Source organism: Triticum urartu, chromosome 2 (assembly GCF_003073215.2).
Source record: "Triticum urartu cultivar G1812 chromosome 2, Tu2.1, whole genome shotgun sequence".
In the NCBI taxonomy this organism is placed as follows: Eukaryota; Viridiplantae; Streptophyta; class Magnoliopsida; order Poales; family Poaceae; genus Triticum; species Triticum urartu.
The window spans coordinates 638973868-638991801 of record NC_053023.1 but is presented as its reverse complement, the minus strand read 5'-3'; the positions used below and the strand labels follow the sequence as shown (position 1 = coordinate 638991801).

Below are 17934 nucleotides of genomic sequence, written 5' to 3'. Positions count from 1 at the left end.
AGCAGGTTCAATCTCTACATCATTGTCATTGCTAGGTTGAGCATCAACATGAACATCATCATTAACATTATCACTAGATTCATGTTCATTACCAGATTGTGTTTCAACATCAGAAATAGAAATATCGTTGGGATTCTCAGGTGTGTCTACAACCGGTTCACTAGAAGCATGCAAAGTCCTATCATTTTTCGTTTTCTTCCTTTTAGAAGGACTAGGTGCATCAACATTAGTTCTCTGAGAATCTTGCTCAATTCTCTTAGGATGGCCCTCAGGATACAAAGGTTCCTGAGTCATTTTACCACCTCTAGTCATAACTCTAACAGCATTATCATTTTTCTTATTATTTAGTTCTTTGAGCAAATCATTCTGAGCCTTAAGTACTTGTTCTACTTGAGTGGTAACCATAGAAGCATGTTTACTAATAAGTTTAAGTTCACCTTTGACTCTAGACATATAATCACTCAAGTGTTCAAGCATATGAGCATTATGTTTCAATTGTCTACCAACATAAGCATTGAAGTTTTCTTGTTTAACCATAAAGGCATCAAACTCATCCAAGCATTGGCTAGCAAACTTAGTAAATGGGATTTCACATTTATCAAATCTATAGAGAGAATTTACCTTTACTACCTGTGTCGGGTTATCAAGACCATGTATTTCTTCAATAGGTGGTAAATTCTTAACATCTTCAGCTTTAATACCTTTTCTTTCATAGATTTCTTTGCCTCTTGCATATCTTCAGGACTTAGAAATAGAATACCCCTTTTCTTCGGAGTTGGCTTACGAGTTGGTTCAGGAAGTGTCCAATTATTTTCATTAGTCAACATATTATTCAATAGCAATTCAGCTTGATCAACAGTTCTTTCCCTGAAAACACAACCAGCACAACTATCCAGGTGGTCTCTGGAAGTATCGGTTAGTCCATTATAAAAGATATCAAGTATTTCATTTTTCTTGAGAGGATGATCAGGCAAAGAATTAAGTAATCGTAGAAGCCTCCCCCAAGCTTGTGGGAGACTCTCTTCTTCAATTTGCACAAAATTATATATTTCCCTTAAGGCAGCTTGTTTCTTTTGAGATATTTAGCACTAAAGTAATAAATCATATCCTGTGGATTACGCACACAACCAGGGTCAAGAGAATTAAACCATGTTTTAGCATCACCCTTTAATGAGAGCGGAAACAACTTAAGGATAAAGTAATAGTGAGTTTTCTCATCATGAGTAAACAGGGTGGCTATATCATTTAATTTAGTAAGATGTGCCACAACAGTTTCAGATTCATAGCCGTAGAAAGGATCAGATTCAACCAAAGTAATTATCTCAGGATCGACAGAGAAATCATAATCCTTATCAGTAATAAAGATAGGTGAAGTAGCAAAAGCAGGGTCATATTTTATTCTAGCATTCAAAGACTTTTCTTTAAGCTTAGCTAATAATTTCTTAAGATCAGATCTATCATTGCAAGCTAAGAAGTCTCTAGCAGTTTCTTCATACATAACATAACCCTCAGGCACAACAGGCAATTCATATTTAGGGGGAGAATCTTCATCATCACTTTCATCAATATTATCAGTTTCAATAATTTCATTCTCTCCAGCCCTAGCAAGTTGTTCATCGAGAAATTCACCTAGTGGCACCGTAGTATCAAGCATAGAAGTAGTTTCATCATAAATATCATGCAAAGCAGAAGTGGCATCATCAATAACATGCGGCCTATCAGAATCAATAGCATGTGTAGGTGTCGCAAGTTTACTCAAAACAGAAGGTGAATCAAGTGCAGAGCTAGATGGCAATTCCTTACCTTCCCTCGTAGTTGAGGAAAAAATCTTGGTTCTTTGATCTTTCAAGTTCTTCATAGTGACCAGCAGATATAAATCCCAAGTGATTCAAAGAATAGAGCTATGCTCCCCGGCAACGGCGCCAGAAAATAGTCTTGATAACCCACAAGTATAGGGGATCGCAACAGTTTTCGAGGGTAGAGTATTTAACCCAAATTTATTGATTCGGCACAAGGGGAGCCAAATAATATTCTCAAGTATTAGCAGCTAAGTTGTGAATTCAACCACACCTGGAAACTTAATATCCGCAGCAAAGTATTTAGTAGCAAAGTAATATGATAATGGTGGTGTAAGTGCATCTAGTGCCACCCCTAGTTGGTTTTGGAGTATTGACGACAAACCTAGTTGAGGGACTAATGTGTTTGTGAGAATTGCAGGATAACACAGGTAGAAGTCCCTCATTGATTCGGTTTTACTACCAGAGATGACCCCTAAAAATATATGAAGACATTGAAGCCAAAGGTGGTATATGAAGATATTCACATTGAAGACTATGACAAAAGAAGACACGTTATGAAGCCTATGGAGCTCGAAGACTTAGATCTTTCGTAGTTCTTTTTCTTTTGTGTTGAGTCATAGGAACCACCGTACTGTTAAGTGGGGTCCAGGAGAACCAGTCAGAATGACTGAAGTGATGCCTAAACCAAAAACCTATGTCTTCGAGTGAAGACAACGAGAGTGAATCTTGTCCAGAGCCGGACAAGTCAGCTTTGCTTGTAGCCCAAGTAAAGTTTCCATGAGAGTTTGAAATCTAGCCGTTGAGACACGTGTCAGTTCCTTAGTGACCCAGGGTCATTTCGGACAAATCAGGTCGGGTTGCCAGGTGGCTATAAATAGCCCACCCCCTACAACCATAAACGGTTGGCTGCTCAGATTTCAGTGCACGGCTTTTGTCGTTTGAGAGCAACCCACCTCGAAGCCTTTGAGAGAAAATTCCTAGCGAGGAGAAAAGCCCTAACCACCCAGAGCCAGAGAACATTGGGCATCACTTAAGTCTTCTTGTCTGTGTGATCTGAAGACTTATTACACTTGAGGACTGTGAATCCTCTAGACGGTTAGGCGTCGCGTTCAGAGCATCCAAGAGACATTGTGGATTGCCAGTGAACGAAGTCTGTGAAGGTTTGGGAGTCTACCTTGAAGACTTACCAGAGTGATTGGGCGAGGACTATGTGACCTTAGCTCAAGGAGAATACGGTGAGGACTTGGTGTCCTGAGCTGCGTGTTCAGGACTGGGTGTCCGGGACTGTGTGTCCTAAGGTTTAAATACCTAGCCGCTCCAACCAGACGTACAGTTGTCACAGCAACTGGAACTGGTCCAACACATCATTGTCTTCAACGAGTCACCGGTTTCATCTTCACTTCCTTTTTCTTACTGTTACTCATTGTGAAGCCATTGCATGCTTGCTTTGGCTTCATAACTTCATAACTTCTTCCTACCTGATCCTTATTACACTGCAGTTGTTTGTCCTTGTGCTTTCACTCTATTGAATACTTGACCATGGCTTGCCTAGTGTAATCTAACTTCCGCTGCATAGTAATAGGCAAAATCTTCGCTGTTTGTCTTCATAACTCCCACGTTTTGAAGACTTTCATAAAAATCGCCTATTCACCCCCCCTCTAGTCGATATTACGCACTTTCAGGTGGTAACGGTAGCAAAAGTAATATTTTTGGTTTTATAGTGATTGTAACAGTAGCAATGGAAAAGTGAATAAGCGAAGAACAATATATGAAGAGCTCGTAGGCAATGGATCAGTGATGGATAATTATGTCGGATGTAATCAATCATGCAACAGTTATAATATAGGGTGACACAAAACTAGCTCCAGTTCATCAATGTAATATAGGCATGTATTCCGAATATAGTCATACGTGCTTATGGAAAAGAACGTGCATGACATCTTTTGTCCTACCCTCCCGTGGCAGCGGGGTCCTATTGGAAACTAAGGGATATTAAGGCCTCCTTTTAATAGAGTATCGGACCAAAGCATTAACACATAGTAAATACATGAACTCCTCAAACTACGGTCATCACCGGTAATGGTCCCGATTATTGTCACTTCGGGGTTAACAGATCATAACACATAATAGGTGACTATAGACTTGCAAGATCGAATCAAGAACTCACATATATTCATGAAAACATAATAGGTTCAGATCTGAAATCATGGCACTCGGGCCCTAGTGACAAGCATTAAGCATAGCAAAGTCATAGCAACATCAATCTCAGAACATAGTGGATACTAGGGATCAAACACTAACAAAACTAACTCGATTACATGATAAATCTCATCCAACCCATCATCGTCCAGCAAGCCTACGATGGGATTACTCATGCACGGCGGTGAGCATCATGAAATTGGTGATGGAGGAAGGTTGATGATGACGATGGCGACGGATTCCCCTCTCCGGAGCCCCGAACGGACTCCAGATCAGCCCTCCCGAGAGAGTTTAGGGCTTGGCGGCGGCTCCGTATCGTAAAACGCGATGAATCCTTCTCTTCGATTTTTTCCTCCCCGAAAGTGAAAATATGGAGTTGGAGTTGAGGTCGATGGAGCGTCAGGGGGCCCACGAGGCAGGGGGGCGCGCCCAGGGGGTAGGCGCGCCCCCCACCCTCATGGACAGGGTGTTGGGCCCCTGATGTGGATTCTTCTTCCAGTATTTTTATATAATCTCCGTTTATTTTCAGGTCATTCCGAGAACTTTTATTTCTGCACAAAAATAACACCATGACAATTCTGCTGAAAACAGCGTCAGTCCAGGTTAGTTTCATTCAAATCATGCAAGTTAGAGTCCAAAACAAGGACAAAAGTGTTTGGAAAAGTAGATACGACGGAGACGTATCACGGTACTACCGCAAGGCAAAGCACATCCTGGGCTGGGAAGGCACGAACTAATAAAATTACATCTGTGACTACTTCCGCTGAGTTTTGGTCAGTGCAAAAATCCGACACGGTACATCAGCTCACAGGGAGTGGCCAGCTGCGGTACTACTGCTTCCTTAAGCAGTACTACCGCATGCCGCAAATCATTAGCACTATGATGCCTTCATCTTCGCAGCTACAAGGGAACAACCGGTGCTCCAAAGAAGCAAGGAAAGGTGGTGCAAAGAAATAGATGTGTACGTGATGATTTCATCCTAACCTTTCCAAAGCGGACCCTCTCTTAATAGTACGGCTTTTCTATGACTCAAATCCACCGAAAAGAGACATAGAGAAACGCCGTCTTCGATAGGCTCCGAGGGGCACCAAATCGTGTTGTGCCTAGACATGAGATATCTGAAATGCTCAATGCACGATTAGTCCGCAAATGCATTGTTATCAATCACCAAAACCACTTAGGGATAAATATGTCCTTATAGCACCCAATGCTGCTCGGGCAAGGATGGTGCCGAAGGAGAAGGGTTGACACCCGCTCTGCTTCGGATGTGGAGCGGGGCGGGCGGGCGCGACAAGCATTCCGTCGGCGGGACCCGAAGGAGTTGGCGGCGGAGCTCCTCATCATCCGGCACGTCGCTGCCGGAGCCGATGTCCTCCTCCTTCACGAGGTCATCCCAGTCCATAGGATCGGACTCGCTGCCGGAGTCCTTCACGGACTTGGCCATGGCCGAGGGGCAGGGATGAATTTGAGAGGAAGCGATGGGACGAGCAACGGAGAAAACGAGTGGACTGAGAAAGTGAGGATTTGACTAGGGATCGTCTGACGGGGTGAGGTATTTGTGGTGCATCGGCAGGGTGGCGCGGGCCTAGTGGGTCGATTCGATGTGGCCCCCGCGTCCAATCGCGAGCATCCCATATCCGCCCTAGATATTGGCCGGGTATGGGGAGTGCCGGTCAGTCCGATTGTGTGGGCGCCTATGAGACGTCCAGTTGGATGGCTTTTCTCCGGTCTGGCACTGACGTTTTGCAGATGCTCTTAACCTCTAGCTCCGGCCAAGTGCAAGGGTGATAATGATTTGGACCACTGGTTAGGCCATCGACGGTTAGGAGAACCTGTGCAAGCCGGTGCCCCGTCTTCCAACCAGGGACATATATTCGCGCTTCTGTAGGTACCTTTCCGTAATTACACCATCTCGCCGGTCACCGTCGGCCGTCCTCGTGGTGCTCTACCCAACGACGGGCGCCGCGGTCAGCGAGCACGCGAGCACACACGTGTTCCGACTACCTCCCGAACCCTTCGCCTTCTCCACCGAACCGAGCCCCCGACGCCGACGGCCATGTGCATCGCGGCGTGGACATGGCAGGCTCACCCGGCGTACGGCCTGCTCCTCCTCTTCAACCGCGACGAGTTCCACTCCAGGTGCGCCGCCCCCCTCGTAGCCCAGATCCGCCCCCACTTCGTGTTCCAATCTCTCTATCCTTCTGACCGTGCGCGCGCGAATTATGTGAAGGCCGACGCGGCCAGCGCAGTGGTGGGCCGCCGCGGGGGAGGGCGAGGAGATCCTCGGGGGCATGGACGAGCTAGGCGGGGGCACGTGGCTGGGGTGCACTAAGGGAGGGAAGTTGGCCTTCCTGACGAACGTCCGGGAGCCCAGCCCCCGGGTTGGGGCGAGGTCCAGAGGGGAGCTTCCCGTCAGGTTTCTCCAGGTGCGACCTTCTCAAATTTGCTCTGTTTTCTCCGTACCTTCGGTAGTTGAACTCAAAACAGATTCTTGCATGATGTATCCTACTAAGATTTTGAGTAATGTGTGATCCTGCTCTGCATATGCTCCAATGGAATAAGCCCTTCTTTTGTGCGCCCACAACTCCAAAAGCAAAGTTAGTGTACCATAATTTGTATGTGTATACAAAGATAATTCTATTATACAGCATGCCATAGTTGTGTCGAATGTTATCCTGGCATATGATGCTGATTCAACTTCATCTTTCAAATTCAAAATAGGAGGTTTGCCTCTGTTGAATGACCTCTTCAATTTGCAAGTGACCAGCCCATTTGACTTTCCTTACATATGGGAGGTCACTGCATTTTCTGCAGTCTCCCTCCATCATACCTTTCAACCTCATTGACTATTGTTTAAGGAATCCATGCTGTGTTCTTGACTATGTTTGTGTTGCTGTGATATTTTTGATATAGGGCAGGCAGGGTCCATTGGAGTATGCAACTGAAATTGCAAAGGAAGCAGATCAGTACAATGGTTTTAATCTTGTACTGGCCGATGTGCGTTCAGGAACCATGGTGTACATCTCTAATAAGCCAGGTGACGCTCCTGTGGTTCAAACAGTTTCTCCTGGGTGTCATGTGCTTTCTAATGCTGCTATTGATTCCCCTTGGCCAAAGGTACATGCAACAACTGTACTCATGACTGGAGTGTGATTTTGTATGTTTTTCTGGATAGTTCTTTGCTGCTACTACGCTCAAGTTATTGTTCTGCAAAAAAAAAAGGAAGTCAAGATGCTTGAGATTCAGGCACCTCGTGGAAGTTTCATGTGACCAAACTTGTCTGGCTTAAAACTTAAAATTGCAATAGCCCAGTTTAATGCTCCATCTGTCGTTTATGTGAATCTTCCATTCATTTCTCAATTTGTGATGACATGCTTTCTGGACCAGATTTGTTGGTCTATTGCTAAAGTTGAACAAAAAAATCCACTAAATTTTGGTTACTTTGTCCATAGATACTAACAAACTGGTCTGGTATGTTAAGAGTTCATATTTTTGCTGGTTAATTTGAATTTATGATAATCCAGAAAACTACCACTCTCTCCTATCCATATTAATTGTTGCTGGGTATTGGAAATGAACTTGTTTTTTTGTGTGCAATTGACCTTCACATATTCCAAGTCCGTTCTATTCTGTACAATCTGAAATTCTTGTGCAGTTGGGCAACTGGTCTAGATATTTATCTTTGCTTCCACTGAAGTTCATTTTGTTTTCTTAGAGAACACGTAAACAAGAGTTTGCCTTTGCCCTTTATCTTGAAGAGAAACTGAATCTAATTGAGCGAATACTGTGGTCAATTAAAATTCGCACCTGTATTTAGTGGGTTCTCTTTTATAGTTTTAGAATGCATACATGATACATGTTTCTAAACACTATAAGTGCACTGTCTTGTGATAAGCAGGTTTTATGCACCATTTCACCGATACGGATAAATATACAAACGGACAAATTCTGAGGAAACCCGGAGCTTCTGATTGCTTCAAGTCTAATTTTTCCCGAGCTAGAGTTGTGTACTAGTTTCACGCATCGTCTTCTTTTCTCATCCTGCAGGTGTTGCGCTTGGGACAGAGCTTCAACGGATTTCTTGCAGCACATGATGACGCAGAAGTCTCTTTGAAGCAGATGGTTGAAGAACTGATGACAGATACGGTCAAAGCTGACAGATCTGTGGTGCCTGACACTGGCGTGGATCCTGACTGGGAATACGAGTTGAGCTCTATATTCATCGACACGAAAAAGGGACAGGTAAATCGTATCAAGATGTTGTTTCGCGCAAACAGCGCTTCACATGGATGGTGCAGATTGCTCGCACAAATGCCTGCCATGTAACAGATTGACTTTCTTGCTTTGGCAATTGTATTGTGCAAGGAGATGCTGAAATTTCTATCTGCTTTTTCAGGCAAGATACGGGACACGAAGCATGGCTGCCATTGGGGTGAAACTGGATGGTGAGGTAACTTTCTACGAGAAGTCCTTGGCCAGCAGCTTGTGGAATGAGAATGTAGTACAGTTTGAAATGGAGATGGCACAATAGCAAGACGCAAGGAACATATAGTGGGTGTGAGTGTTTGCACAGGGAAACTGAGGGTGTTAGACACGATTGTATGATACCGGTGGTTGTGACTCAGAAAGCAGAAACCGATGCATTGCAATCTCAAAAGTCTTTGAAGTCCACTGTACCCCCATGTTTTGTTCTTCTTTTTCGAATTAAGGAGGAGAGCTCCCAATTTCATTTCATTCAAAATGAAACTGATGACACAGCTGTTGGTGAAGACCCCTTGAAAACGAAAGCTTTAGTAGCATTTCTCAATTTTTTTTTGGACAAACTGAACAGAAACTACAGAGAGAGAACTCTATTCATATTACATCCAAGAGCATCATATCAAGCAATACATCAGCAAGTTCGTCCTCATCCTTCAGCCGAAAACTCGCAAACCAGGCCATCGCACCATTATATATATAAAGCAGCACAATTTTAATATTTTATATATAAAACACAAACGGCTGAATAGATAAAAATCGTTTGAAATCCTCATACACGCATGTCAAAAGAGAAAAAGACATCCGAGCGGTAAGCGAGAACACCACCAACTAAAAGCCGAGCATGAAAAAAGGTGGCGACCTAGACTACCGATAGGAACAAAACCATGCTGCCTTGGGAAACCACTGGACCCCATTGCACCGAACACACCAAGATATCACCGGAGAGGGTCACATGCCCTCTCGCCAGTGGATAGCGAGGGCCGGGGATGGTGACAAAAAGGACACATTTAAAAGGTTGGAGACCCACGAATCAACTACATGCCTAAGTTGAAGAAGCTTCACGCCAGGATCAAAGCAAACCCGAAGACGCCGACACACTGCAACCAGTAGGCACCTAAGGTCCCCGATGCTGCCCCCCAAGAGGGTAACGGCGCAATGCGCCGCCACTGCTGAACCCAAAACGACGGGCTAGGGTTTTCACCTTGAACCCTGACACGGAGAAGGGACCCACAGTGATGCCCCCGAGAGGGAAGCAACACCCGCATGCATCACTATTGTCAGTGCCCCCGGAGCTTTTGCTCGGAACCTCAACCGTGCCCCCCGAGGTAGAAAGATCACCGACATGACCCAAGGGAAGGACCACTGCCGCCAACACGAGACCTCCGGATCTTGACCAGGGAGCCGCCACTGTCGAAGTCACAACAACGCCAAGATATCCTGTCACCCTCCCCCCTCTACCCTCATGGCCAAGGAGAAATGCAACCACCCTTGTGCGAGCTTTGGCTTGACGCATGTCGGCGGCGAGGTTATCCATGTGCTCATTCAAGATGGTGTTGGCGTCATTCATGGCTCGTTGGAGGCTGAAGTGACGAGACTTGGCGACAAAGTCATGCACGTCCTCTTGTTCGTCAAAGACCGGATGAGATGTACCTTCTTTGTCCATAATGACACTTGAGCAAGATGCAAGTAGAGATGAAAAACAATACCAAAGTTATCTCTTTCCAATGCTGGTGAATGGTCAAGAGACTGAACGTTTGATAATGAAAATTGAGTGCAATTGGTAATGAACCTTGTACAACCTCACACCTACACGCAAAGGCAATGTAGCTTGGTACTAATTAGTGGCACAATATCATGCAACAAGTGGATCAAGTTGTTGAAAATGTTGGGTAAGATCCAAATGAGATACAAGTAGATCACAAATTAGAGAAACAGCGGCGGAGAAACACACACACAAAGATAACGGGGCTAGTGCAACCAAAGGAATGAGCCAATGAAGACCAATGCTCACGCAGAGGCAAGGAGCGACGCTAGCACGGTTGCTCTTGAGGTGTATATTCGCAGCTTGCGCACCAACCTACAAGAACAAGCGTAACAAGTCACTACCTGAAGTATCCTTGTGACATGTATCTTTCTTGTTGTACTCTCTCTCTCCCCCTTGAACTTCCTCTTCCTTTCACCACTTTCTTTAAGCCTTGACCAAATATGCAATACAAGTATATAAGATATGCACGGGGTAACTATAGCACACGATAGGAAGCGAAGCTATCACAATGGCGCACAAGTTGACAGGCCCGGCAATTCTCGAATAGCAAGTCCTATCAGGAGCAAAGGTAATCACAAATGGTCTAATGGCTATCAAGTGCAATGACAAAGGAAAGATAAGTGTTTGGCATAATGGATACCTCATGTCACCTTTACCCTTAATGAAGTTAGATGGACCGGCCTTGCTTCCGGTGAAGGTGTCAAATGAGGGAGTTGTTGTTGTCATTTACGAAGTCATTGCTGGTGGAGTCATTGTAGAGTTACCCAAGGGAGTACCCATGTCGTCTGCTCCGACGGGGACCCAATGTAGTGATGGGATAACGAAGATGCACAATAAAAGAGCCAACCAGATGAAAAGTGTTGGGGAACGTAGTAATTTCAAAAAAATCCTACGCACACGCAAGATCATGGTGATGCATAGCAACAAGAGGGGAGAGTGTTGTCTACGTACCCTCGTGGACCGAAAGCGGAAGCGTTAGCACAACGCGGTTGATGTAGTCGTACGTCTTCATGATCCGACCGATCAAGTACCGAACGTACGACACCTCCGAGTTCAGCACACGTTCAGCCCGATGACGTCCCTCGAACTCCGATCCAGCCGAGTGTTGAGGGAAAGTTTCATCAGCACGACGGCGTGGTGACGATGTTGATGTTCTACTGGCGCAGGGCTTCGCCTAAGCACCGCTACAGTATTATCGAGGTGGACTATGGTGGAGGGGGGTACCGCACACGGCTAAGAGATTAAGAGATCAATTGTTGTGTCTATGGGGTGCCCCCTTGCCCCCGTATATAAAGGAGCAAGGGGATGCGGCCGGCCAGGGAGAGGGCGCGCCAAGATGAGTCCTACTCCCACCGGGAGTAGGACTCCCCCCTTTCCTAGTTGGAATAGGATTCAGGAGAAGGAAAGAAAGAGGGGAAGAAGGAAAGAGGGGGGCGGCCCCCTTTGCCCTAAACCAATTCGGTTTGGGCCTTGGGGGCGCGCCCCACACTTCCCTTGCTGCCCTCTATTTCCACTAAGGCCCATGTAGGCCCATTAAGCTCCCGGGGGGTTCCGGTAACCTCCCGGTACTCCGGTAAAATCTCAATTTCACCCGGAACACTTCCGACATCCAAATATAGGCTTCCAATATATCAATCTTTATGTCTCGACCATTTCGAGACTCGTCGTCATGTCCTTGATCACATCCGGGACTCCGAACAACCTTTGGTACATCAAAACATATAAACTCATAATATAACTGTCATCGTAACGTTAAGCGTGCGGACCCTACGGGTTCGAGAACTATGTAGACATGACCGAGACACATCTCCGGTCAATAACCAATAGCGGAACCTAGATGCTCATATTGGCTCCTACATATTCTACGAAGATCTTTATCGGTCAAACCGCATAACAACATACGTTGTTCCCTTTGTCATGGTATGTTACTTGCCCGAGATTCGATCGTCGGTATCTCAATACCTAGTTCAATCTCATTACCGGCAAGTCTCTTTAATCATTCTGTAATACATCATCCCGCAACTAACTCATTAGTTGCAATGCTTGCAAGGCTTAAGTGATGTGCATTACCGAGAGGTCCCAGAGATACCTCTTCGACAATCGGAGTGACAAATCCTAATCTCGAAATACGCCAACCCAACAAGTACCTTTGGAGACACCTGTAGAGCACCTTTATAATCACCCAGTTATGTTGTAACGTTTGGTAGCACACAAAGTGTTCCTCCGGTAAAAGGGAGTTGCACAATCTCATAGTCATAGGAACATGTATAAGTCATGAAGAAAGCAATAGCAACAAACTAAACGATCAAGTGCTAAGCTAACGGAATGGGTGAAGTCAATCACATCATTCTCCTAATGATGTGATCTCGTTAATCAAATGACAACCCATGTCAATGGTTAGGAAACTTAACCATGTTTGATCAACAAGCAAGTGAAGTAGAGGCATACTAGTGACACTCTGTTTGTCTATGTATTCACACATGTATTCTGTTTCCGGTTAATACAATTCTAGCATGAATAATAAACATTTATCATGATATAAGGAAATAAATAATAACTTTATTATTGCCTCTAGGGCATATTTCCTTCAGTCTCCCACTTGCACTAGAGTCAATAATCTAGATTACACAATAATGATTCTAACACCCATGGAGCCTTGGTGCTGATCATGTTTTGCTCGTGGAAGAGGCTTAGTCAACGGGTCTGCAACATTCAGATCCATATGTATCTTGCAAATTTCTATGTCTCCCACCTGGACTAAATCCCGGATGGAATTGAAGCGTCTCTTGATGTGCTTGGTTCTCTTGTGAAATCTGGATTCCTTCGCCAAGGCAATAGCTCCAGTATTGTCACAAAAGATTTTCATTGGACCCGATGCACTAGGTATGACACCTAGATCGGATATGAACTCCTTCATCCAGACTCCTTCATTTGTTGCTTCCGAAGCAGCTATGTACTCCGCTTCACATGTAGATCCCGCCACAACGCTTTGTTTAGAACTGCACCAACTGACAGCTCCACCATTCAATGTAAACACGTATCCGGTTTGCGATTTAGAATAGTCCGAATCAGTGTCAAAGCTTGCATCAACGTAACCATTTACGATGAGCTCTTTGTCACCTCCATAAACGAGAAACATATCCTTAGTCCTTTTCAGGTATTTCAGGATGTTCTTGACCGTTGTCCAGTGATCCACTCCTGGATTACTTTGGTACCTCCCTACTAGACTTATAGCAAGGCACACATCAGGTCTGGTACACAGCATTGCATACATGATAGAGCCTATTGCTGAAGCATAGGGAATATCTTTCATTTTCTCTCTATCTTCTGCAGTGGTCGGGCATTGAGTCTTACTCAACTTCACACCTTGTAACACAGGCAAGAACCCTTTCTTTGCTTGATCCATTTTGAACTTCTTCAAAACTTTGTCAAGGTATGTGCTTTGTGAAAGTCCAATTAAGTGTCTTGATCTATCTCTATAGATCTTGATGCCCAATATGTAAGCAGCTTCACCGAGGTCTTTCATTGAAAAACTCTTATTCAAGTATCCCTTTATGCTATCCAGAAATTCTATATCATTTCCAATCAGCAATATGTCATCCGCATATAATATCAGAAATGCTACAGAGTTCCCACTCACTTTCTTGTAAATACAGGCTTCTCCAAAATTCTGTATAAAACCAAATGCTTTGATCACACTATCAAAGCGTTTATTCCAACTCCGAGAGGCTTGCACCAGTCCATAAATGGATCGCTGGAGCTTGCACACTTTGTTAGCTCCCTTTGGATCGACAAAACCTTTCGGTTGCATCATATACAACACTTCTTCCAGAAATCCATTCAGGAATGCAGTTTTGACATCCATTTGCCAAATCTCATAATCATAAAATGCGGCAATTGCTAACATGATTCGGACAGACTTAAGCATCGCTACGGGTGAGAAAGTCTCATCGTAGTCAATCCCTTGAACTTGTCGAAAACCTTTCGCAACAAGTCGAGCTTTGTAGACAGTAACATTACCGTCAGCGTCAGTATTCTTCTTGAAGATCCATTTATTCTCAATTGCTTGCCGATCATCGGGCAAGTCAACCAAAGTCCATACTTTGTTCTCATACATGGATCCCATCTCAGATTTCATGGCCTCAAGCCATTTTGCGGAATCTGGGCTCACCATCGCTTCTTCATAGTTCGTAGGTTCATCATGATCTAGTAGCATGACTTCCAGAACAGGATTACCGTACCACTCTGGTGTGGATCTTACTCTAGTTGATCTACGAGGTTCAGTAACAACTTGATCTGAAGTTTCATGATCATCATCATTATCTTCCTCACTAATTGGTGTAGGTGTCGTAGAAACCGTTTTCTGCGATGAACTACTTTCCAATAAGGGAGCAGGTATGGTTACCTCATCAAGTTCTACTTTCCTCCCACTCACTTCTTTCGAGAGAAACTCCTTCTCCAGAAATGTTCCGAATTTAGCAACAAAAGTCTTGCCTTCGGATCTGTGATAGAAGGTGTACCCAATAGTCTCCTTTGGGTACCCTATGAAGACACATTTCTCCAATTTGGGTTCGAGCTTATCAAGTTGAAGCTTTTTCACATAAGCATCGCAGCCCCAAACTTTAAGAAACGACAACTTTGGTTTCTTGCCAAACCACAGTTCATAAGGCGTCGTCTCAACGGATTTCGATGGTGCCCTATTTAACGTGAATGCGGCCGTCTCTAAAGCATAACCCCTAAACGATAGCGGTAAATCAGTAAGAGACATCATAGATTGCAACATATCTAGTAAAGTACGATTACGACGTTCGGACACACCATTACACTTTGGTGTTCTCGGTGGCATGAGTTGCGAAACTATTCCGCATTGTTTCAAATGAAGACCAAACTCATAACTCAAATATTCTCCTCCACGATCTGATCGTAGAAACTTTATTTTCTTGTTACGATGATTTTCTACTTCACTCTGAAATTCTTTGAACTTTTCAAATGTTTCAGACTTATGTTTCATGAAGTAGATATGCCCATATCTGCTTAAATCATCTGTGAAGGTGAGAAAATAACGATATCCGCCACGAGCCTCAATATTCATCGGACCACATACATCTGTATGTATGATTTCCAACAAATCTGTTGCTCTCTCCGTAGTACCGGAGAACGGCGTTTTAGTCATGTTGCCTATGAGGCACGGTTCGCAAGTACTAAGTGATTCATAATCAAGTGGTTTCAAAAGTCTATCAGTATGGAGTTTCTTCATGCGCTTTACACCGACATGACCTAAACGGCACTGCCACAAATAAGTTGCACTAGCATTATCAATTCTACATCTTTTGGTTTCAATATTATGAATATGTGTATCACTACTATCGAGATTCAAAAAATAGACCATTCTTCAAGGGTGCATGACCATAAAAGATATTACTCATATAAATAGAACAACCATTATTCTCTGATTTAAATGAATAACCGTCTCGCATCAAACAAGATCCAGATATAATGTTCATGCTCAACGCTGGCACCAAATAACAATTATTTAGGTCTAAGACCGCGATCACATCGACTTTGGAACCATTTCCTACGCGCATCGTCACCTCATCCTTAGCCAATCTTCGCTTAATCCGTAGTCCCTGTTTCGAGTTGCAAATGTTAGCAAAATAACCAGTATCAAATACCCAGGTGCTACTGCGAGCATTAGTAAGGTACACATCAATAACATGTATATCACATATACCTTTGTTCACTTTGCCATCCTTCTTATCCGCCAAATACTTGGGGCAGTTCCGCTTGCAGTGACTAGTCTGCTTGCAATAGAAGCACTCAGTCTCAGGCTTAGGTCCAGACTTGGGTTTCTTCTCCTGAGCAGCAACTTGTTTGCTGTTCTTCTTGAAGTTCCCCTTCTTCTTCACTTTGCCCTTTTTCTTGAAACTGGTGGTCTTATTGACCATCAACACTTGATGCTCCTTCTTGATTTCTACCTCCGCGGCCTTTAGCATCGTGAAGAGCTCGGGAATAGTCTTATTCATCCCTTGCATGTTATAGTTCATCACAAAGCTTTTGTAGCTTGGTGGCAGTGATTGAAGAACTCTGTCAATGACACTATCAACAGGAAGATTAACTCCCAGTTGAGTCAAGTGATATGATACCCAGACATTTTGAGTATATGTTCACTGACAGAACTATTCTCCTCCATCTTGCAACTATAGAACTTATTGGAGACTTCATATCTCTCAATCCGGGCATTTGCTTGAAATATTAACTTCAACTTCTGGAACATCTCATATGCTCCATGACGTTCAAAATGTCGTTGAAGACCCGATTCTAAGCCGTAAAGCATGGCACACTGAACTATCGAGTAGTCATCAGCTTTGCTCTGCCAGACGTTCATAACATCTGGTGTTGCTCCTGCAGCAGGCTTGGCACTTAGCGGTGCTTTCAGGACGTAATTCTTCTGTGCAGCAATGAGGATAATCCTCAAGTTACGGACCCAGTCCGTGTAATTGCTACCATCATCTTTCAACTTTGCTTTCTCAAGGAATGCATTAAAATTCAACGGAACAACAACACGGGCCATCTATCTACAATCAACATAGACAAGCAAGATACTATCAGGTACTAAGTTCATGATAAATTTAAGTTCAATTAATCATATTACCTAAGAACTCCCACTTAGATAGACATCTCTCTAATCCTCTAAGTGATCACATGATCCAAATCAACTAAACCATGTCCGATCATCACGTGAGATGGAGTAGTTTCAATGGTGAACATCACTATGTTGATCATATCTACTATATGATTCACGCTCGACCTTTCGGTCTCCGTGTTCCAAGGCCATATCTGTTATATGCTAGGCTCATCAAGTGTAACCTGAGTATTCCGCGTGTGCAACTGTTTTGCACACGTTGTATTTGAACGTAGAGCCTATCACACCCGATCATCACATGGTGTCTCAGCACGAAGAACTATCGCAACGGTGCATACTCAGGGAGAACACTTGTACCTTGATAATTTAGTGAGAGATCATCTTATAATGCTATCGTCAATCAAAGCAAGATAAGATGCATAAAAGATAAGCATCACATGCAATCAATATAAGTGATATGATATGGCCATCATCATCTTGTGCTTGTGATCTCCATCTCCGAAGCACCGTCATGATCACCATCGTCACCGGCGCGACACCTTGATCTCCATCATAGCATCATTGTCGTCTCACCAACTTATGCTTCTACGACTATCGCTACTGCTTAGTGATAAAGTAAAGCATTACAGGGCGATTGCATTGCATACAATAAAGCGACAACCATATGGCTCCTGCCAGTTGCTGATAACTCAGTTAAAAAACATGATCATCTCATACAATAAAATTTAGCATCATGTCTTGACCATATCACATCACAACATGCCCTGCAAAAACAAGTTAGACGTCCTCTACTTTGTTGTTGCAAGTTTTACGTGGCTGCTACGGGCTTAGCAAGAACCGTTTTTACCTACGCATCAAAACCACAACGATAGTTTGTCAAGTTGGTGCTATTTTAACCTTCGCAAGGACGGGGCGTAGCCACACTTGGTTCAACTAAAGTTGGAGAAACTGACACCCGCCAGCCACCTGTGTGCAAAGCACGTCGGTAGAACCAGTCTCGCGTAAGCGTACGCGTAATGTCGGTCCGGGCCGCTTCATCCAACAATACCGCCGAACCAAAGTATGACATGCTGGTAAGCAGTATGACTTATATCGCCCACAACTCACTTGTGTTCTACTCATGCATATGACATCTACGCATAAAACCTGGCTCGGATGTCACTATTGGGGAACATAGTAATTTCAAAAAAAATCCTACGCACACGCAAGATCATGGTGATACATAGCAAAGAGAGGGGAGAGTGTTGTCTACGTACCCTCGTAGACCG

The 17934-nt window shown here is 44.1% G+C and overlaps 1 protein-coding gene across 1 annotated transcript; it reads left to right on the top strand.

Moving 5' to 3' along the window:
- Window positions 1-5889: 5889 nt before the first annotated feature.
- LOC125539349 (transport and Golgi organization 2 homolog) lies at window positions 5890-8794 on the top strand. Its single transcript, XM_048702788.1, has 5 exons — window positions 5890-6137; window positions 6229-6424; window positions 6912-7115; window positions 8046-8240; window positions 8395-8794. Exons 1-5 carry the CDS (start codon window positions 6055-6057, stop codon window positions 8527-8529), a joined length of 813 nt encoding a protein of 270 aa, XP_048558745.1. The 5' UTR covers window positions 5890-6054; the 3' UTR covers window positions 8530-8794.
- The last annotated feature ends 9140 nt before the right edge of the window (window positions 8795-17934 follow it).

Coding starts and splice junctions, on each gene's coding strand:
- LOC125539349 (XM_048702788.1), top strand. CDS start 6,055: ATGTGCATCGCGGCGTGGACATGGCAGGCTCACCCGGCGTACGGCCTG. Junction 6,138..6,228: donor CGCGACGAGTTCCACTCCAG/GTGCGCCGCCCC, acceptor AATTATGTGAAG/GCCGACGCGGCCAGCGCAGT. Junction 7,116..8,045: donor TTGATTCCCCTTGGCCAAAG/GTACATGCAACA, acceptor CTCATCCTGCAG/GTGTTGCGCTTGGGACAGAG.